This window comes from Pipistrellus hanaki (genome assembly GCF_964339955.1).
Source record: "Pipistrellus hanaki genome assembly, chromosome: 10".
NCBI classification, from domain to species: domain Eukaryota; kingdom Metazoa; phylum Chordata; class Mammalia; order Chiroptera; family Vespertilionidae; genus Pipistrellus; species Pipistrellus hanaki.
In genome coordinates, this window is record NC_140512.1 from 42,064,805 (window position 1) to 42,087,865 (window position 23,061).

Sequence of the window (23,061 nt, forward strand, 5' to 3'; positions counted from 1 at the left end):
GAAGTTTTTTTCCAGCTTGAAGACTTTTATTTTTTAAGTCATTCAGTTTTTAAAATATATTTTTATTATTTCAGAGAGGAAGGGAAAGGGAGAGAAACATCAATGATGAGAGAGACTCATTGATTGGCCACTTTCAGCATGCCCCCAACTGAGGATTAGCACACAACCTAGGTATGTGCCCTTGACCAGAATTGAACTTGGGACCTTTTAGTCCGCAAGCCGACTCTATCCACTGAGCCAAACCGGCCAGAGTCTGTTTGAAGACCTTAATGTCAGTCTGGAAATTGCAGAGGTAACTTCAGGGGTTATACAGCTAGTTTCCTTTTTTTTTTTTTTTTTTTTTTAAATCAATCTTTATTGTTCATATTATTACAAAGGTTCCTCATTTCTTCCCCCCTCCACCAGGTTCCCACCCCACCCTCCGCCCCCTCCCCATCCCCCATTGTCCTCATCCATAGGTGCAGTTTATGTTCAGTCTCTTCCTCCCTCCCTTTCCCCGATAGTAAATCCCTTTTCAGATAGTAAATCAGTTACTTAGCATTTTCTCATATCAATAATACCTCCACATGCCCAATGATACATTTCACACAAAAGACATTTCCAAATAGGTCAACCAGCCTCATCCAGGCCCCACCCAAGGCACTCACAGATCAATACCCCAGCCCTATACTAACAACACATCCAGATCTAAGCCTTCATCACTTGATTCAGCAGACCCTCAAGTTCCCGCAAAAGTTTCCAGCCATGTCTGAGAGGCAGCTGTGGGGCAGGGGCAGGCGAGGAGCGAGCTGTTCTGGGCCTGGCTGCTCCGGGCCTGGCCTCTGTTGCTCTGGTTTGTTCCACAACCAGCTGCTCCGGGTCTGGTCACTGCCGCTCCCGACCTAGTTGCTCTGGACTTGGCTGCTGATGCTCCGGGCCTGGCTGCACCCGACCCGGCTACTCTGGGCCCGGCTGCTTTGGGCCCGGCTGCTCCGGGCCTGGTCGCTCCCAACCTGGCAGCTGCTGCTCCGGGCCTGGTCGCTCCCAACCTGGCAGCTGCTGCTCCGGGCCTGGCCGCACCCGACCCGGCTGCTCCGGGCCTGGCCGCTCCCAGCCTGGGAGCCGCTGCTCCGGGCCTGGCCGCTCCCAGCCTGGCAGCTGCTGCTCCTGGCCTGGCCGCACCCGACCCGGCTGCTCCGGGCCTGGCCGCTCCCAGCCTGGCAACAGCTAGTTTCCTTGTAGTTGGTGAATTCTTGACAGCATTTCCTTTTAAAAAAATATAAAGATATACTTTCATTGATTTGAGAGAGGAAGGGAGAAGGGGAGAGAGATAGAAACATCAATGATGAGAGAGAAACATTGATCGGCTGCCTCCTGCACTCCCCACACTGGGAATAGAGCCCATAATCCAGGCTTTGTGCCCTGGCTAGGAATCATACCATGACCTGGTTTGTAGGTCGATGCACAACCACTGTGCCACACCAGTTGGGCCTTGACACCATTTCCATAGGTTTTTGGAGATTCAAAAATGTATTTTCTGAGGGCTTATTTGTGACAAGTAATTTAAAAAAAAACAAAACATTTTATTTATTTATTTTTTTACAGAGAGGAAGGTAGAGAGAGAGAGAAACATCGATGAGAGAGAGAAACATCGATTAGCTGCCTCCTGCACACCCCCTATTGGGGATGTACCTGCAACCAAGGTACATGCCTTTAACCGGAATCGAACCTGGGACCTTTCAGTCCGCAGGCTGACACTCTATCCACTGAGCTAAACCGGTTTCGACACAAGTAATTTTTATAAGAGTGAATTCAATAGACAATATATTTGCTAAAACAAATACTGAAAAATATCATTGATTGTAAATATAGAAGAGTTTGAAGTTTTATAGTACCTCAGCAGTACATTGGTGATAAATGCTAAGTAAAGAGAAATAATGAAAAGGCCTATGGTTGCCAAAACCGGTTTGGCTCAGTGAATAGAGCGACAGCCTGCGCACTGGGAGTCCCGGGTTTGATTCAGGTCAAAGGCATGTACATTGGTTTCGGACACATCCCCAGTGTGGGGTGTGCAGGAGGCGGCTGGTCGATGTTTCTCTTTCATCAACGTTTCTAGCTCTCTATATACCTCTCTGTAAAAAAACAAATAAACAATAAAATATATTAAAGAAAAGAAAAGGCCTATGGTTCATGCTGCTCCTAGCACCTTTATTTCCACCTTGCTCTAAATGACTACTGTTCTTAGCAAGAAAATGAACTTCAGGGCTGAGATGAGCCAGAGAAGTTTCTGAGGGCTCTCAATGAGATGTCCACAGATGAAAGAAATGGAAGCACGCTTACCTCCCTGTGACATCCACTAACTCTCCAGTACTAAAACTACCAGATAGCCGAAACCAGTTTTGTTCAGTGGATATAGCGTCAGCCTGTGGACTGAAGGGTCCCGGGTGTGCAAGAGGCTCTATCCACTGAGCCAAACTGGTTTTGGCCGTAGGTTTATTTCGATAGAGGCATGCTGAATACAAAGGGCTGAAATAAATTAGTTATCAACAAAATAATAGAACACTAATAAAAATTAACTTACCAGACACTGAATAACTGCACAAATTAATAAGTGTAATGCAAATAAACCTATTTTTCTTGTTCTCTGAAAGCGAAATATTTCCTGTTCATACCAAACAAGTCAGTCTAATACTAATGACATGGCAATCAGCTGCTAAAATATTCGCTGCTAGTATTAGTGGAGAGAAATGGTGTGCTTGCACATAAGTTGAGTAAGGGAAATGAATGCAACACGATTATAATAATCAGTCATTAGTGAACATTGTAGTTTGTTACTAACAATTATGTATAATAGTATATTGTAAAAATTAAGTTGGGAAATTTTTATTAAAATGTTTCTTACCATTATATTGGCTAGTGCACAAAAATCTTTGTTGTGAGCCTCATGCTTTGACATGCTTGCCCTAAACTAACTGCTTGCAACCCCTTCACCTACGTGGTAGGGGGGGAAAGGGCACCCTAGGGGTAAGATCCTAGCCTATAATTGTTATTTTTCTAGTTTTGCCCATTGGTAGGCACCTGGGGACTTTTGGCCCTGATAACATTCTCTATCTGGCCTATCGCTCCTGCTCTGTTCATGTCTGCCTACTCTATCAGTATGAGAACAGATCACTGTTCTGTTGAGCTCAGTTGTCAGTTTGAACTCAGAGGCCATTGCTATATGAAAAATACTTATCTTTTAGCACTAGAATAGTTTCGAGTGAAAGACATGCAGAGCAGATTATGGAAACATCAGATTACTGTTACCTAGCTCATGCTCACTTAGGCATACACATATACTAATTGGCTGAAACGGTGGACAGATTCTTTGTATTTACCTAAATTGAGTGTCTCTCAAAATTTTGTTTAATGTAGGTTAAATTTGTGTTAGATGTTGGCTTATTTGAGGTTTTAAAATAAGACTTTATAGAAGGGAGAATATCTGGCATAAGACTTATACCTACCTTTTCACTCTGTTGTGTCAAGTGGAGTGCTGAAGTAATAATCATTTGTGTCTCATGGCTCATCCTTGAATTATAATGAGTTGTATCTCATAGTTTTCATTTCTTTTGGTTCATTGTTTGTTCCATTTCTCTTCTAACAATGTCTATGTAAATTGAGTACATACCCAACAAAATGTTTATTTTATAAAATAGATTAGCATTTAATTTCTAGATGCAAGTTTAGTTAATCTATTTTATATATTGTTCAAGCACATTCTTTTTTTTTTAAAATATTTTATTGATTTTACATAGAGAGGAATTGAGAGGGATAGAGAGTTAGAAACATCGATGAGAGAGAAACATCGACCAGCTGCCTCTTGCACACCCCCTACTGAGGATGTGCCCGCAACCAACGTACATGCCCCTGACCGGAATTGAACCTGGGACCTTTCAGTCCGCAGGCCGAGGCTCTATCCACTGAGCCAAACCGATTTTGGCCAAGCACATTTTTTTTTTAAAATATATTTTTTATTGATTTTTATACAGAGAGGAAGGGAGAAAGAGAGTTAGAAACATCGATGAGAGAGAGTCATCGATCAGCTGCCTCTTGCACACCCCCTACTGGGGATATGCCCGCAACCAAGGTACATGCCCTTGACCGGAATCGAACCTGGGACCCTTCAGTCCCCAAGCCGACGCTCTATCCATTGAGCCAAACCAGTCCCAGCCAAGCACATTCTTTAAAGACATTTATGACCTATCAGTTCTTTAGTTGGTGTAAATTTATGTAGCCATGTATTTTTTCAGACTTGTCTTTGTAAAACTGATAGAAATTCCAAATAAACATGGGAATGCTGGTTGGTAGTCTGGTGAACTTGTGAGTTTAGTTTACTTTTCTGCTAGGAGGAGGAAAGGGATCTTATTTTTGTGGAAAATACATGACTGCAGTCTACTCACTGTTGCTGTAATAAGTTAATGTTTTCTGTCATTCAGCTAAGATAGCCATATTCTGTAATTTTCCTGTGCCTTTTTAATACTATTTAAATCAGGGCTACAAATATGATCTGGTTTTTCTCCTTATTTTTCCCTTGTTACTAGTTATTGTTACAAGATTTAATGAAAACAAATGCTGTTCATAATACTTTCCTGTCGTCATATGTACAAGTGACCCACTAAAGTTTAGGCACTTAAGTCACCTATTGTATCTTATACAGTTGCGTTTCTCAGAGGATTTAGCATTTTCTGAATGCTCCATAAATTCTTATTGACTGGTTGATAATATCTCTATTTCTGGCTTTCCAAGCCCTTCATACTGAAGTTTCAGAATTTTCTTTTGCCAGCCTTTGGCAAGTCATTTGGGTGGAATGTTTGGGTCCAGCAGTAGAGAGATTGTGTATTTTTTTTTTTAATATATATATTTTATTGTTTTTTTACAGAGAGGAAGAGAGAGGGATAGAGAGTTAGAAACATTGATGAGAGAGAGCTGCCTCCTGCACACCCCCCACTATGGATGTGCCACAACCAAGGTACATGCCCTTAACCTGGGACCTTTCAGTCCGCAGGCCCATGCTCTATCCACTGAGCCAAACCGGTTTCTGCCAGATAGAAACTTCTTATGGTAAAACCAAAACTTTACAAATTAAACACAATCAAGTTGGCAACACATATTTAATGATGCTATTTTGTTAAAACTGAATAAGCATTAGAGCTTAGAATAGAATGATAGCCTTAGGATCAGTTTTATAATAAATATTTCTTTAATTTATCTTAATATTAATACAGAGAATGGCTGCATCAGCATAAATCTATACTAATAAAAGCCTAGGTGGCCCTTGCACCATGCCCTCACATCATTACAAGATGTCTGCCCCCATGTCATCACAAGATGGCCGCCACAAGATGGAGAGGGCAGTTGTGGGTGATCAGGCCAGCAGGGGAGGGCAGTTGGGGGTGACCAGGCCTGCAGTGGAGGGCAGTTGGGAGCAATTGGGCCACCAGGGGAGGGCAGTTGGTGATCGGTGTACAGTAAAGGAGGGCAGTTGGGGGTGATCAGGCTAGCAGGGGTGCAGTTAGGCATCAATCAGGCTGACAGGGGAGTGGATAAGGGTGATTAGGCTGGCAGGCAGAAGTTGTTAGGGGCAATCAGGCAAGCAAGCGAGTGATTAGGAGCCAGCATTCCTGGATTGTGAGAGGGATCTCCCGACTCCTGGTTTAGGGATCAGGCCTAAATGGGCAGTTGCACATCCCCCAAGGGGTCCCAGATTGGAGAGGTTCAGGCTGGGCTGAGGGACACCCTCCCAGTGCATAAATTTTGTGAACTGGGCCTCTAGTATGTTTTATAAAATAGTGTGAATTTTTAGTCTTTATTTGTTCAGGATCATCAGATCTAGTAGTTAACCTGAGCAGTGACACCTAGTTGAGAGAGAGAGAGAGAGAGAAGAGAGAGAGAGAGAGAGAGAGAGAGAGAGAGAGAGAGAGAGAGAGAGAGAGAAATTGCTTTCAGAGAGTAAGGGAGAAGGGAGGGAGATAGAAACATCAATAATGAGATAGAATCATGATTGGCAGCCTCCTGCATCCCCCCTCCCTCCCTGGATTGAGTCTGCAACATGGGCATGTGCCCTGACAGGCATCAAATTGGTGACCTTTTGGTGTATGGCGACTTCTTGGTGTATGGGACAAATGCTCAGCCAAGCCTCACCAGCTGCACCAATAATGGTTCTTGCTACTGAAGAACTTAAGTGTGGGGGTGAAAATGTGATTTTAATGTTATAAATGCTGTAATAGTGGGAGGGAGTTTGTTTTATTTAAAACAGCCTTCAAAAAATAAATAAATAAAACAGCCTTCAAAATGGTGCATTAGGTTTTATTTAATCTTTTTTTCTAGAAGCTGCTCTACTTGGGTATTTTTTTCCATCTTGTCTTCTAGCTCACTGATGCGGTCCTCTGCTTCATCTAGTCTACTCTTGATGCTTTCTATTGAGTTCTTCATGGTAGCGATGTCATTTTTCATTTCTTCTTGGTTCTTCTTCAATTCCTCTCGATTCTTCTTCAGTTCCTCATGGTTCTTTCTCATTTCTTCTTGGTTATTGTCAAATTTCTCTTCCATTCTTTTTAGCCATCCTATGGTCATTATTCTGAATTCTTGCTCCGGTAGGCTGCTTGCCTCTGACTCGTTTACTTCCTTTTCTGGTGATGCCTGCTTTTCTTTCATGTGCGGGCTATTTTTTGGTCTCCCCATGGCCTCTCTTTTCAGGATGTGGTTATGTGGTGCTCCTTCTCCTGCGTTGATTTAAAGGTATAAAATACAACCCTACCAGGTACAATACAAGAGGCACTTAAAAGGAATGTATTTACAATATTAATAACCTTTAATAAAGGTGACCACTAGAGAAAGGCAAATTAGGGGATAGGAGAGAAGGAAGAAAGGTAAAAATAAAATAAAGAAAAATTTAAGAAAAAATTAATAAGTAAATAAAATAAAAAAAAGAGGGATAAAGAGATAGAAAAAGAAGAAAAAAAAGTAATGCCAAAATGAAGTTGGAAAACGGGAAAAAAAAGGAGAGAGAGAGAGAGAGAGAGAGAGAGAGAGAGAGAGAGAGAGACAGAGACAGAGAGAGAGAGAGAAGAAGAAGAAGAAGAAGAAGAAGAAGAAGAAGAAGAAGAAGAAGAAGAAAACTAAGAGAGAAATGGGAAACAAACTATATATATGTGGAGAAAATTGCCATAGAACAACCACTGAACCCAGCCAATGCCAGTAACAATACTTGGAGATTAATACAAACTACAATATCCACTATTATTAAGTAAGGCTATGATATACAGAAGTAAAAGAAACAAACAAAAACAGGATTTTTAAAAAAATACAAAGCAACTATAACAGCACAGGAATAGGCATAACAATTTCACTAAAAAGCATAAAAAATCACTATCCACCTTCACACAAACAATGAGAAAAGGATAGAGGGGAGGACAGTTTTTTTTTTTTTAAACTAGTTAATATAGTGCAGAGAGTGGTATTTATACACTTGGATCAGGGGTTGGAACTTAGGTCTATAAGTATAGTGAGAGCTTTAGGAGGGGGTATATAGAAAGAATAGAGGAAAAACTAAAGCCGGAAAGGGATAGGATAAACTGGAGACTAAATGGGTAAAGTTTAGTAAGAGAGTGATGGTGTAAAGGTCGAGTTAAGATAGGGTTGAATGATGCTATGCATTAGGTTTTATTTAAAACAGCCTTTAAAATGGTGCCTATATTTCCAAAGAACCACCTGAACATTTAGATTTATTTTTAGATCAGCGGTCACCAACCTTTCGGACCTCACAGACCTCCAGTTGGCAACCGCTGTCTTTGATCATAATTCAGAGATCTTGTCTCTTATATTTCAATAATTTCCCCTAAATGAATTACTCTGATTTTCTTCATTTCCTCTCAACTTACAAGCTCATCCTATATAGACTAAAATCTCATGTACTTTGTTTGGAAGAGCTTTGTTACATTTATAAATGTGAAAATTTATCCATCTATTCCCTCTTCCGGAGAGGTTGGTTCTAGATTCAGTTTTGAAATGTTCTGTTGTTGATCTCTAAACTTGTTTAGCTCAATTAAACTTGGCCCGAGAGACTGTTTTGTTGTGACATACTTTGTGGTAACTAATAGTAGAAACAAAGGTATTCTCCAGAATGTTAGACAGGAGGGTTCTAGTACAGAAACGGAACATAATGCCAACTAATTAATGATACATATTTATCAAGACAGAGCTTAGAAAGAATTGCAAAAATCCTCACATTGCACATCTTTGAAAACTAAATGCTATGTTTCTGTTATAGGTTTATCAGGTACAGGGTGCTCCCTCCTAGGACCAAGAATTTGTCAAGGCAGCTGATGGGAATAGTTGTGAAATCGTTTCCGAGCAACATATCCCTTTTTATCAGGTTCCTATTCTTTCTAGTTCTAGGCTTTGAAGTGTTAAATGTCTGAAGTAATTTGCATAGAATTACCTGAGCTCCTGTTAACTAGCAGATTTGAAAGCAATTGCCCCACAAAGTTATTTTTTCTTTCTTTTCTTTATTGATTAAGGTATTACATATGTGTCCTTATTGCCCCATTGCTCTTCCACCCCTACCCCACTCATGCCCTCACCCCCCTGTTGTCTGTGTCAAATGAGGCTCCAATTATTCTTAACTTTGATGTCTTTTTGCTCTACTTTACCGTCTTCCTAGCTTTCTTTTTTCTTCCTGACTTCTGAACTCATCTAGTGAGTTCAGTCTTCTCTGTTCTAAGGACTGCTCTCATTGTTCCACTTTAGCAATCCACCGGGAAGTCTTTGTTAACCTTTTCATAAGGAATACTCCTAACTCTGTGACCTCATTCAACTGTTTTTATCTCAAATTTTGAAATCTCTTCATTCTTCTCATTTTTTCCAGCCCTTGTAATTTGGAGTCTTTACCAAATTTGGTGTCAACCTTTGTTAGCTGGGTTTGCCAGCCTGGGCTCTCCCTATACAGCCCCATCTCCAGTGTGTCTGCTCATACCTTGCAGTTCCTTTCATTCTTTTTTGGACTGTGAAATCCATCTCAATTTTTAGGGCTGTGTTGTCATCTTTTCTGCCATCTCTCTGCAGTCCAGTCCATCCACCCTATTCCCACCCCCACATGTCCATATCTTATATTGTAATAGATTTTCTTTTTTTGGCCTTCCTAGGTAGGATATTAGCTCCAAAAGGGTAATTTCTGTATTTCATTCATTTTTGTATATTCACATTTATCGCCTGGATCATAATCATCATTTATTACATGCTTTTCTTTGCCTCCCTCTCAGCTCTAAGTAATTTGCATTCTTTGTTATTGTTTGGTGGTTAAATATTCTTGCCAAGAGTTACCTCTTCTTACCTCTGGGCTCTTTCTTTTAAATCTTGTCTTAGACAATTTTATTTGTGCCAGAAGGTTTTATGTAAACAAGTAGGTAAATGAAACCTTACTCAATTATTCAAGCCAGAAAGTTGTCTTCCCCCACAGTTATTTTTTATTTATTTTGTTATTATTTTTTTAAATATAAGTGGTGCCTCACACAACGAACTTAATTCGTTCCAGGAGCAAGTTTGTTATGCGAAAAGTTCGTTATGTGAAACGCGTTTTCCCATAACAATACATGTTAAAAAAAATAATTCGTTCTGTAGCATAAAATATGCTAAGATGACATAAAAAAAGATAAATTTTTTGTTATTATTTTTATTTAGATACATCTAAAAACATAATTTTTTTTAAAAAAAAACACACATTTTTTAAATTTTAAGACAGACTAAGTAGAGTCTACCGAATCTTGCACATCTTCATCCATTTTCTGCTTTTTGGCCGATGGTTTCATGAAAAACCTGTCCAAAGTCGTTTGTTTTTCTCTTTTCTCCAACATCTGCCGGAAATAACGGACAAGAGTATCGGAGTAAAGATCGTTGATCCTGTTTGCTTCAGCTGAATCCGGATAGTGGGCATTGGTAAACTCCTGAACTGCTTTCCATTTGACCAGGATGTTCTTGATGTCAGCAGTTGGTATTGGTTGATTGTTTGATTATTGCTCCTCGTTATCAGATGACTCTTCCCTTTGAGCATTGTCCTATTGCTGGACCAGAAGTGCTTGGAGCTCTTCAGTTGTCAGCTCTTCTTCGTGTTCCTCAATAAGCTCCTCTACATCCTCTTCCTCTACCTCTAATTCCAACCTTTGGGCCACTGTGATGATGTCCTTCACCACTTCTGTGTCATCAACTACTGCTTCTTCCTGGGTCCACGAAGGCACAAGCATCTTCCAAGCAGAAATGGAAGCTCGGGCAAAGCGGTCGTGGAAGCTCGGGCGACTTCGTTGTGTGAAACGAAGTTCGTTGTATGAATCATGAAATGAAGTTCGTTGTGTGCAGCGTTCGCTGTGCGAGGCGTTCTTTATGCGAGGCACCACTGTATATATTTTTTATTTTGTTAATTTTTTTTTTTTTTACAGAGAGGAAGGGAGAGAGATAGAGAGCTAGAAACGTCGATGAGAGAGAAACATCGGCCAGCTGCCTCTTGCACACCCGCTACTGGGGATGTGCCCGCAACCACAGTACATGCCCTTGACCGGAATCGAACCTGGGACCTTTCAGTCTGCAGACCGACGCTCTACCACTGAGCCAAACCGGCTTCGGCTTCCCCCACATTTAAATTATCACCAGGTTTTCTTGAGTAACTTGATTTCCTTTTCTCTCCTATCACGAGTGTGCTATTAGAGCTGCTCTTGTTTGAAACGTGGCCTCACCTTGCGCTCTGTTCTCCCTACTTCACCTCCTGCTTCTGCTCTGAAGTCAGCTGGTCTTTTCAAGTTGGAAACCTTCCCTTCTTTTTTACTTAAAACACTCAGTGGCTTTCCACCGCTCTTAGAGAAATTAAAGCAAAACTCCTTAACATGGCACCTTTGCACCATCTGACAGAAATTGTTCTAATCTTTTGAAGATACAGGTATGGTTTTAATAGTTTGAGAAGAAAATGTTCCAGAAGAGGACACTTATTTAGACTCAAGGTGGGGACTCTGTAATATGAATAAGACATTTGGTGAACCATAGATTGTCCCCACAATTAAACATGATTGATTCTGAGAGTCTGCAACTGAAGATAAGGCAGAAGGATTTACTTTGCATTCGCCACATTCCTTTTTTCTTTTGCTGGCAGAGAAACCCCTTATGTGAACGAAGGTGGCACAAGAGGCAACAATCCAGACTTTAGCACAGTGTTTAAGGTGGGCCTGGTGTAAAAAAAGTGTGTAGGGGAATACTTTAATTTGTACATTTATTGTGTATTGTACTGTTTTTACTTTTAATGGTATGTAAATTTTACTTTTTCAGATTTGTTATGTTCAATTATATTCAAGTTTGCTAGTAATGTACTGATGAAAACAGTACATTCTTCTTTTTTTTCTCTACTGTGTGGATCTTGTAGATTAAAAACTAGTTTGGCTTCGCCGGTGTAATTCAGTGGTTGAGCATCAGTCGATGAACCAGGAGATCATGGTTTCATTCCCAAACAGGGCACATGCCTAGGTTGCTGGCTTGAATCCCAGTGGGGGGTTGCAGGAGGCAGCCTATCAATGAATCTTTCTTTCTCATTGATGTTTCTATCTCTCTCCCTCTTGACTCTCTAAAATAAATAAAAATACTTAAAAACAAATAAAAACTAGCTCGGTATATAGTATACTTAGTTCTTGGTAAGGGATCACATTTCTATGAGATGGCAGCTCTCTAGGAGTTTATAAACAAAAATATCTTTTAAAAGTTTTATTAAGTAAAACCTTAGTACTTTGAAATGTTTTAAGGATTTAACCATACAGATCAAATGAGTACACTTCTGCAAATGTCAACAGTGTAATTATGTATTACTTCTTTTGCTTATTGTTTGCTGGGGATTTAAACACAAGTGATTGTGTTCAGGCTGTTTAGATTAGTGATTTTAATATGAAACCATTGCTTTTAGAATAACCATGGGCCAGACTGGGAAGAAGTCTGAGAAGGGACCAGTTTGTTGGAGGAAGCGCGTGAAATCAGAGTACATGCGACTGCGACAGCTCAAGAGGTTCAGGCGAGCCGATGAAGTGAAGGTATCCCTTTCTTTGTCTTTTATGAAAATGCATGTATAATTGAAGTTAGCGTTTTTTTCTCCCTAAAGATAAGTTTTAATTTGAAAGGGTTTATTTTCAGCTAAGGCTATATTTACATTAGATAAATGAAGACTTGAAGTTCAAGTCCTCGATCTGTTTTAACATAAATTTGTACCACACATAGTAGTGGTAATGGAAAGATTCTTAGCCTACTTGGAATTCACTATCTTTTTTTTTTTTTTTTTAAATAAATATATTTTATTGATTTTACACAGAGAGGAATTGAGCGGGATAGAGAGTTAGAAACGTCGATGAGAGAGAAACATCGACCAGCTGCCTCTTGCACACCCCCTACTGGGGATGCGTCCGCAACCAAGGTACGTGCCCTTGAACCTGGGGCCTTTCAGTCCACAGGCCAATGCTCTATCTACTGGCCAAACCGGTTTCGGCTCTTTTTTTTTTTTTTTCCTTTTTTTATACCTTTCTATAGCACCTGTAGTCTTGGGACCCAAATATACAGGATTTTGTGGTTTTATGTAACAAAGGATGGAAATAATTTCCTGTTCTCCCATTCATAAAAATTTAAATTACATAATAAAATAATAGGTATGGTGTTTTTGTATTATTTAAATTTGGGAAACCAGAGTTTATTGCAAAATCTATGCGCATTACAGGGAATGTTTCTGATGTTTTTGAGAAATCACTAGATTTTAACCTATAATAGAGATGTTACAAATGTTCTAACAATGAATAATTTTTTTTTTCTCCTTTCATTTTTTTAAAGAGTATGTTTAGTTCTAATCGTCAGAAAATTTTGGAAAGAACAGAAATCCTAAACCAAGAATGGAAACAGCGAAGGATACAGCCTGTTCACATCCTGACTTCCGTGAGCTCATTGCGCGGGACCAGGGAGGTTGGTTAACTCTTGCGCTGCAGTAATTTCAGTGCATTCTGGTTTTGCTGTTGAAATGTTGGTTGGTTATTGAGAGGAAGTCACTGACTTCAGAATGTCTGACTTTTTATTGCCACTTTTTCATGTGTAACTGTTAATGCTGCCTTAGGTAACACTAATATCTGGAACAGCTCTAGTGCTTGATATGCTTTCACTGTTATAGAGATTTATAGTGAAGGTATCCTATATAACTATTGATTAAAAATATTTTAAATTAAATACTCTTTAATGTCTTCGTCAGATCACTATTTAGAGCAAGGCTTTCTGACTCAGTTGTCTCCCCTCTCCCCCCATTAATATGAATTAGCCATACAGTAAGAAATGTCTCCTTTTCATTCATATTCATAGACTAAGAAAGTTTTTTTTACATTTTGTTTAAATTCTAAGGCTCTTTCTAATAAGAATTTTAAATTCAGTGTTGAGAACTTGGAATTTCATTTTCTATAGTTAGCATTTCTGAATGAAGAAAATGTTAATTACTGTAAGAGATCCTACTTTTAAAGGAAGGTAATAAATCTGTGGTAGATTTTATGATTCAGTAACAGGAAAACAAGCAGTAATAGGTGAAAGAAAATGGGAGAAGCTTAAACAGTATAGAACCAATCAGTTGTGGTTTTTTTTTGTTAAAGCATTTCTGTTTAAGAACCTGTTTTATATAGGAAAACTCGTACAATATGGAATGCTATCTGAATGGACCTCAAGCAGAAAGAGGGAAGAAAGTGATTTGGAACTTAGATTACCCCACGTAGTAGATTATTGTTTACCTGAGCATCTATCTAACAGTGGTTTTCAACCAATGTGCGGCAAGAATTTTTAAGACATGCAATACCTGAAAAGTCAGAGGCACTGTCCTCTTTTCCCTTAGATTGTCATATAAAAAAATGACAACAGTTAACACAACAATAGCTGTCTGGTTTGAATGAATCAAAAGTATACTTTTTTCCCCCCCAGATTTGCAAAAATGTATTTCTTGGTGTGGCATGGAATTTTAGTTATTTATGTGTGATGTGAGATGAAAAAGGTTGAAAAACTCTGATCTAAACAATGGAATTTGTTGTAAAGTATGTTTCAATGAGTATGCCCCCTACTGGGAATCAAGCCCGCAGTCTGGGCATGTTCCCTGACTGGTAATTGAACCAGTGACCATTTGGTACATGGGATGAGCTCAACCAACTGAACCATACCAGCCAGGGCAATGAGTAGCCATTTTAAATAAATATTGTGATAATCAAGTACTACTTTGCTATTTTATGAGACCTGTGAATCTGACACACTGGCTTGGAAAACTTGTCAGCAATGTCACAGCAGCCCATTGTGTGCTATAGACATGACCTCTGATGGTATGGTAGTCTCAGTGGTGACACCTGACGTGGGATGGTTGTTAGCCATTTATGCATTTTGTCAGGTGGCTACTCTTTAAAGCTCTGACCTGCAGTTGTCTGAATATGTATGATATGCTACTAGCCCTCTCACCATCTGGGACGGGTCAGGACCTGTACATGTTGGAGGTGATGACTTATTAAAAGGGATTTTTTTTCTGTGCCAGTCAGACCGTACTTGAGGGGTTTCTAAGTAATTAGAAAGTTTTGTTGGTGACCTTTCGGAAATTTTGAGGTGAAGTTATCCTAATTTTTTTTCCTCCCTGGAAGAATAAATCTTATAAATTTGGAGAAATAAAATAGAAACACATGCAATACTTATTTTTGCCACCCACTACAAATCTCAAAATGCTATCAAAAGCTCAATTAACATTAACAATAAAAGTTATTGGCAATAATGATCTCTGGTACTATACAAGGTACTGTGCACATGTTATTTCATTTAATCTTCATGATGGTTGTATTATGCCTTCTTTCTTCCCAGATGAGGAAACAGCTTTAGAAGAGCTAAGTCAGTTTGCTTGCTCTAATGTTCTGATGTGGCCCCAGAAGAGTACACTTTGCTCAGACACTTTATTTATTTTTATTTTTATTTTTTTAATATATTTTATTGATTTTGTACAGAGAGGAAGGGAGAGAGATAGAGAGTTAGAAACATCGATGAGAGAGAGTCATCGATCAGCTGCCTCTTGCACACCCCCTACTGGGGATATGCCTGCAACCTAGGTACATGCCCTTGACCCGAATCGAACCCGGGACTCTTCAGTCCCCAAGCCGACGCTCTATCAATTGAGCCAAACCGGTTTCAGCTGCTCAGACACTTAAAAAATTGACAAAATCTGGCCAGTGTGGTTCATCAACCTGTGAACCAGGAGGTCAGGGTTCGATTCCCAGTCCAGTATACATGCCCTGGGATCCCCAGTAAGGGGTGTGTAGAAGACAGCCAATTGATGTTTCTCTCATCAATGCTTTTATCTCTCTATTCTTCTCACTTCTCTCTAAAAATCAATAAAAACATTTAAAAAAATTAGTAAAGTCCATTATTTATGTTTAACTTCAGTTGCTCATAATATAGTTTTTGGTGTTAAACTTATGAATACAATATATTTAAGTGAATATTTACTAATTGAAGATTTCTTTTAAATTTATCAAAATGGAGATAAACAGAAGACTATTTGGCTCAGCGGTAGAGCGTCGGTCTGCGGACTGAAGGGTCCTCCCAGGTTCGATTCCAGTTGGGGCATGTACGTTGGTTGCGGGCACATCCCCGGTGGGGGGTGTACAGGAGGTGGCTGGTCGATGTTTCTCTCTCATCGACGTTTCTGGCTCAATCTCCCTTCCTCTCTGTTAAAAAAAAAAAAAAAAAAAAAATCAATAAAAAAAAGTGGAGATAAACAACATTGCATGTAAAGATATTGTGAGTTTATGTGAGAAATTGTGAGAAGAAACTAAAATTAAAAAAAATTGTTTTCTAAACTTAGTACCCAATGCCCATTGAGAAATACAATTTCCATAAAAAGGAAGGGAAAAGGAGGGAAGTTTACCCCAGCCTCAGGAATTAAATTTCTGTTGCATGGAACTCTGGCCTGGCCAGGCTCTGGTGTTCTAGCTGCTCTTGATAATTGATCTGCTTTAAATGATGTATCTTTTACTCCTCCCATCCGCACCCACTTTCAAACCATCACCCCTGACTTTTGGAAATTGAAGGTTTATATAGTTTGTGATAAGCCTTTTGGTGTTATCACAATAAATAAAATTTTAAGGGCTGTAAAGAATTTAATCACCTTTTTAGATGAGAATATAACCAATATGTATATATATTTAAGTTTGAGCCTTTCCAGCTACATAATGATTTATCTTATATGCTCTAAAAGTTGGAGTCTGAAGTAGGTTCGTAACAGGTTAAAAAAGATTTACCCTGTTTTGCAGACTTTCTTAGGAGTAGGCTTGGTGGGATTTTTGGACTGCAGTGTTGATCCAAGTACCTTTTGAAAGTGCTTTTGTAACATTGTTTTAATGAATTGCTCATCTTTATGAAGCTGATCCTTTGTAATCCTGTCTTCAGTTTAAATTCTTTGCAGCATGATGATGATCCAATGACAATTTACAGTTTTTTATGTGTCTTCTACTTTCTTCTCTTTGTACTGTTATAGATACTCTCAGTTTTACTAGTAAAGTGACTGATTTTATTGAGGTTATTGTAAAAAAAAAGTCTGGCAAGTTTAATTTCTGATTTAATGAAATGACTGCTGTAGATGCTGACTTCAATTCAGGGAACTCTGCAATTGAATCTAGAGACCCATCTGTAGTATATTGTTTTCTTGATGTGCTTTGAAGATATTTTTTGGTAACTGTTTTTTGGTGTTGAGGTTACAGAACCTTAAGTGGTGTTACCTGTAGAGTTTTTTAATACAGGATATGTGTCTATTTTTGTATATCTATTAAGAAATATTTTGACTGCTTAAAGACAAAAAGTATTTTATACTTATTTCCTTTTGTTCTTTGGTTGATCTTTTTATTTTTATTTTTATTTTTTAAAAATATTTTATTGATTTTTTTATACAGAGGAAGGGAGAAGGATAGAGAGCTAGAAACCTCGATGAGAGAGAAACATCAACTAGCTGCCTCTTGCACACCCCCTACTGAGGATGTGCCCGCAACCAATGTGCATGCACTTGACCGGAATCAAACCTGGGACCTTTCAGTCCACAGACCAACGTTCTATCCACTGAGCTAAACCGGTTTCTGCTGGTTGATCTTTTTAAAGGCCTTAAAAGTGTCATTACTACAAGCCAAGGGATGTATGCTTTAGTGTCATAAAGTATGTCTGTGGCTGTTCATTGAAAAAATAGCATAGAAAATGTAAGTTCTTTCATGTTTGCAATTTGGTCTTAATTTTGTTGAAGGTGAAGAAAAAATTTTTTGGTTTGTTTCCAGGTGACTTTACTCCTTTGTCTCCTGAAGTCTCTATTATGGTAGTTATATTCTTCAGTGTGTCTGTTTTTCCAGTTTTCATGAAGAAGCTGGCTTAAGAATTACTCTTGTAGTTCTTACTAGAGCATTTCTTTTTGTCCATTTCTTACTTAAAACCACAATCCCCTTCATTGGTTCTTTATAGTATAAAGCTTTTACCTATACAGATTATGACTGAAAGATGCTTGCTCAGATGATGTCTATCTTCTGGGCAAGTGGTATGAATGGTTTTGTAATTTTAAAAATCCTGCCAATATGCATTTTTATATATTCTAGGAGGATTCTGTGTCTTGTTAATGAAGAGTGAGAGTTTTTATGTTTGTTGAAACATAGGGCTTCTTCAAAATGCTTGATATACAAGCAGCACCAGAAAGGCCTCCTAGTCCTCATATTCATGAAGAATAAAATGTCTTTACTTTTCAATACATACAGGTTTGCTCTTCCTAGTGATATCTGAAATGATTTAAAGAATATATTTTCGTTGATTTCAGAGAAGAAGGGAGGAGAGAGAGAAAGAGGGAGGAGGGAGGGAGGGAGGGAGGAAGGGAGGGAGAGAGGGAGAGAGAGAGAGAGAGAGAGAGAGAGAGAGAAACATCAATGAGAGAGAATCATTGATTGGCTGCCTTCTGCATGCTCCCCATTGGGAATCTGGGCTGGAAACCAGGCATGTGCTCTGACCAGGAAAGGAACTGTGATCACCTTAGGGTATTTTCCTTTTTTTTTTTTTTAAAGAGAGAGTGGAAGGGAGGGATGGTAGGGAGAGAGACAGAGAGACATTAGTGTTAGAGACCCAGTGATCAGTTGTCTCCTGCACAGCCCCCACCAGGGCCAGGGATCGAATCTGCAACCCAGGTATGTGTCCGTGACTGGGTATCGAACCTGAAACTATTTGTGCCTGTCAGAGCTGACGCATTATTTATTAATTTGGTAATGCACTATTCTAGGCTAATTATAAATAAATTTAGTTGCTATTTACAAAGAAAAAATTAATATGTTAGTGTACACAATGTATAATACTTAAATACAGTCTTACTTAAATACAGTCTTATCTTTCAACACACTAACATGCTTTCTTTCCTTTGTAACTTGCAGGATTACGGGACCAATAGGTCTAGAGTCTCCTGAATCCTTTGAGCAGATATGGGAAGGAGTGAGGTTGCTTTTCTTATGTCTTAGAAATAAACGGCCGAAACAGATTTGGCTCAGTGGATAGAGCATTGGTCTGTGGACTGAAAGGTCCCAGGTTCGATTCTGGCCAAGGGCATATACATTGGTTTTGGGCACATCCCTGGTGGGGGATGTGCAGGAGGCAGCTGGTCGATGTTTCTCTCTCATCGATATTTCTAATTCTCTATCCTTCTCTCTTCCTTTCTGTAAAAAAATCAAAATATATTAAAAAAAAATAAATAAACGGATGGCTCTCCAAAGTATCTGCTTGGACTTTCAGTCTAAACATAGCCGTCCTTTCCTGGTTTCTAAAAGAACTGGTTTCTAGGTTGCTTTCTGTTACTGTTTGCTTCTCTTGCCATTTGTTGGTATTTATTTGAAGAATTTTCTTGTTAACTCTGCCGATCCTTCCATGTAGCTTTTAGAATCATGCAGCCTTCTGGCTTTCTTGTGGCTGAAATAGCTGGAGCATTCTTAAATTAAGGAGGTTCCTTTTGAAAGGAAACTAATGTATTAAAAGCATTTTATGCTTTTCCAAAGGGTCTTTTAACAAAAAAGAAAGGTCACTTATAATGTTTGAGTTTATATTTTAAATTTAAGATTAGATATCTTTTTAAAAAATTTATTTTTTACAGAGAGACAGAGAGAGGGATAGAAAGTTAGAAACATCGATGAGAGAGAATCATTGATCAGCTGCCTCCTGCACACCCCTTACCGGGGATGTGCCCACAAACAAGGTACATGCCCTTGACTGGAATCGAACCTGGGACCTTTCAGTCCACAGGCCAATGCTCTATCCACTGAGCCAAACCAGTTTCGGCAAGATTAGATATCTTAAGTTTAAAGAGTGGACTCTTAAAAATGGCTGGCTTATTTTGTGCAACTAATACACAAGCATAAGTTGCACTTAATTTGTTGTTTTTCTCCTAGAATCTGTATATATATAATTTGTGTTTAAAAATTACTGGTAAATTGACTGTTACAAAGATTGTCTTTTTCCAAAATGCAAAATGAAATTTTGTTAGGTATTTAAAAAATATATATATATTTTTATTGATTTCAGAGAGGAAAAGGATAGAGAGAGAAACAAACTGGTTAGGGCTTGTAAGGTATTTTAAAGGCAAACAGAACAAGCCAAAAATAAAAGAAATGCTTGTTTAATTCTATAGTGTTAAAAATGCTTATTGCTCTGAAGAAATAAGAAACTTTTATTAGACCTAGAAATCTGTCACAATTTAGCTTGATAATGTAGTAAATTCACTACTTAGAATTGTTTTCTCTTATTAGATTTTATAAACGAATAACACGTGTACCATTTTGGGAGGCTTGGCAGATTTCATGAACTACCTTGGTAACTGGTATGGCAGTTTTATACCAGCTATTTTGACTATCTGTTGGGTCAATTAAATTCTTGTTTTTCATCTTTCCAATTAAAAGGTCATTGCAAACTGATAATTGTAAAAATTCATTTAATACAAATATGTCAAATAAGGCAAAGTCCCTGTAGTCCAATCCCTGTGACTTATGTTCTTTGAGTTCTGTATCTGATAACATGTTAGTAATAATGATAATACATATTTTGTTTTGAAAAGTTACTCCCAGATAAAATGTGCTTGTCACTTGGGGCCATCACTTTACAGCACTTGTTCAGTCTCCAGTCTCTTTAAGATGCCTAGTGTTGGATACTATGGATAAACTATAATTAATTACCCTATTCCTTTTTTTCTTTTTTCCTTTTTTTTTTTTCTTTAAAGCTGTGTCTCGGTGGATCTCCTATGCCTGGCTAAGGCCACAGAGAGAGATCCAGACTGCAAGCTGAGCCTTTATTTTATAGTCAAAGTAAAACAAGGTAGTGGTCTCCATAGTTACAATGTTCTTGTGAGTTTTACTTTTTTTTTTTTTCCTTTTCATTTTTTTTAATTAAGGCATTATATGTGTACATATCTTACCATTGCACCCTCTTCTCCCAATTGCCCTATTCTTAATTGATGGGCATTTAGTTTTTATATTTTACTTTTGTAGTGTTTCAGTGAATATCTTTCATATGCATCTTTAGATCTTTTGATTAATTTTGTAGGAAAAGTTCCTTGAAATAGAATACATAGGTCAAGAGAATATGCATATTTAAAATTTTAATAGAGATTACCAAATTGCCCCCCAAAGGTTTCACCTTTACATTCTTATAAGCCATTTATGGAAATGTCTGTTTATATTCCCAACATCAAATGTTATCATCTTTTAAATATTTGTCAGTGTGATAAAGAGTTATTACAGTTTGTTCCTTTGCCTTTATTTGATTCTTCAGTGTGGTTGAGTATCTGTTTATATATTTTTTTTATGAATTGGTCTTGGATCTTTTGAAATTAGGTTGGATTTTTTTTCTTAAAATTTTAAGGACTTCTTATATATTAGTGTTTAATTATCTGTTTTGTAGGTCCTCCCCTCCCCGTGTTTTGATGTTATCTCTGGTATAATTTGGTTATGCAGAAGTTTTTAAATGTTTATGTAGTTAAATTAGAATTTCTTCTTTTGATTTCTTTCTTTCTTAAAGGCTCAGAACATCTTTTTTCCACTTCAAAATTATAAATTGCCTATCTTTATTTTTAGTTTTGTTTTCATTTTTATATTTTATTATCATTTAATCCATCAGGAATTTCCTTTGGCATAGTGAGTGGGGATTTGATTTAAAAATTTTTTTCTATTTAGCTTTATAGTTATTTCAACAGTATTTACTGAATAACCAGTGAGTGATTATAGAGCAGTTATAAATCTGTTTTACAAATTGCATCCTGGTTGGTGGTCACATGAGCAGGTTTACCACTTGAGTAAGGACTTGGTGCTTTTTCCCATGGGACTCTGGCTGGCTGACAATTTTGCTTCTCTTTAACTGGGGCCTCCACTGCTCTATAGTGTTCAACCCCATCCATGCTCACACATGGAAGCAAGACTTCATAGGTTATTGTGTTGCCACAGCTTATAAAAATCAAGAACTTGTATAATACTCTTTGTACTTTTTCTTAGTTTTTGTGGATTTCTTGTTTGTTTTTCCATGAGGGAAATGGTCTTATTTACTACTCACAGGACTGTTATTGGGTTAGGTACTTGAGTTTGCATGTAATGGATAAACATGACTCTGTTACTTGTTTCATGTTTTTTGTTGAGTGTTGTTGTAGTTTTATCAACTTACATCCTGTGATTATTCTGTTTCTGATCTCCAGTATTTTTACAAAACTGCAGATTATGAGGAGGTGATTTACCCCAATACCCTCCCTTCAGACCCAGATTCCATTTTTTTAAATTTAATTTATTGATTTTAGAGTGGAAGGGAGAAGGAGAGAGATAGAAACATCAATGATGAGAGAGAATCATTGATTGGCTGCCTCCTGTATTACCCCTACCGGGAATTGAGCCCACAACCCATGCATGTGCCCTTGCCTGGAATAGAAACTGGGATCCCTTAGTCCATAGGCTGATGCTGTATCCATTGAGCCAAACCAGATTGAGCTCCATTGGGTTTTAACAGTTAATATATTCACTAGGTGTATATATTTATGAACTCTTTCATTCAGGATCAGGTGTCTGAAGTTAGAATGCAGAGAAGAGCTTTAAGTGTCTAAACTTCCCAAGTTTGTATTCCAAATGTATGTGTTCTATGTTAAATGCTACATATGGCTTCCCCTATCATCCCCCAGAAGTGTAAGAACTGACACTTAACAGGACATCTATCATGCTTACGTGAACTTGGGGGGCAAGAGTCTTATGCTGCATGGTAGAGGTTGTCTCCCCAACCAGATGACTCTGCAATATAAATATTTAATAACAAAATAGAAATAATTTACAGGCTGGAGTGAACCACTCCTTAATTCCCTTAACTCCAACAGCTTTTAATTAGTTGTTAATATTAAATGGATCTGTGTCGATCAGGATTTTTACTTTGCATTTTTATTTCTGACACTCTCCTGCTAGAGCCAGTCATCTCCATGATTCATCTTCTCTTAATCACCCTGCTAACCTGGTTATGAGTCACTTACTATCGAGCCTCTCTTAACTTTATCCAAACTTGATATTTACCTCATAGTTTTTCCTTCAGCAATTCTTTCATGTAAAGCAGTCTGAAATTAAGTTCCATACACTTGCATTTCACCACAAGGACTAGCGAATTTCACATGTGGGTGTGTTATCTTCACTCTGATCGTGAAGAAAATAGGTAGTTTCAGAAACCATGCTCAGTTTTTCTCTAGAGTTGGATGGCAGCTGATGCTTCCTCCTGACTTGTTCTTTCCTACACCTTAGATGAGAGGTGACTCCTTATTATTTACTTGGAAAAGCTGAAATATATTAGACAATATCAACAGTTCATTGTATAACCTGCATGAATCAAATGGACCAACCAGTATCCAAGAATACTTTTAACTTGGCTAACTGATGATTGTATTTCTTCCCCTTTTACACGGAAGTCGAACTTAACCCTTCTGATGTTAAAGATTGTTCAGAGAATGGATGGCTATGTGCTTTG

At 38.2% G+C, this 23,061-nt stretch overlaps 1 protein-coding gene across 15 annotated transcripts in view; it reads left to right on the forward strand.

The window, feature by feature from the left end:
• EZH2 (enhancer of zeste 2 polycomb repressive complex 2 subunit) overlaps positions 1–23,061 on the forward strand; it is a 71,096-nt gene that overhangs the window by 10,273 nt on the left and 37,762 nt on the right. For 11 of the 15 annotated variants that reach the window (XM_084896509.1, XM_084896516.1, XM_084896511.1 and 8 more), the window contains 2 exons: positions 11,951–12,074; positions 12,859–12,987. In XM_084896509.1, coding sequence (XP_084752635.1) covers positions 11,958–12,074; positions 12,859–12,987 — 246 coding nt within the window. In that variant the 5' untranslated portion in view covers positions 11,951–11,957. Of the gene's footprint in view, positions 1–11,950; positions 12,075–12,858; positions 12,988–23,061 lie in introns of those variants that run through there. The other 4 variants (XM_084896521.1, XM_084896515.1, XM_084896522.1 and 1 more) reach the window with 1 other exon arrangement.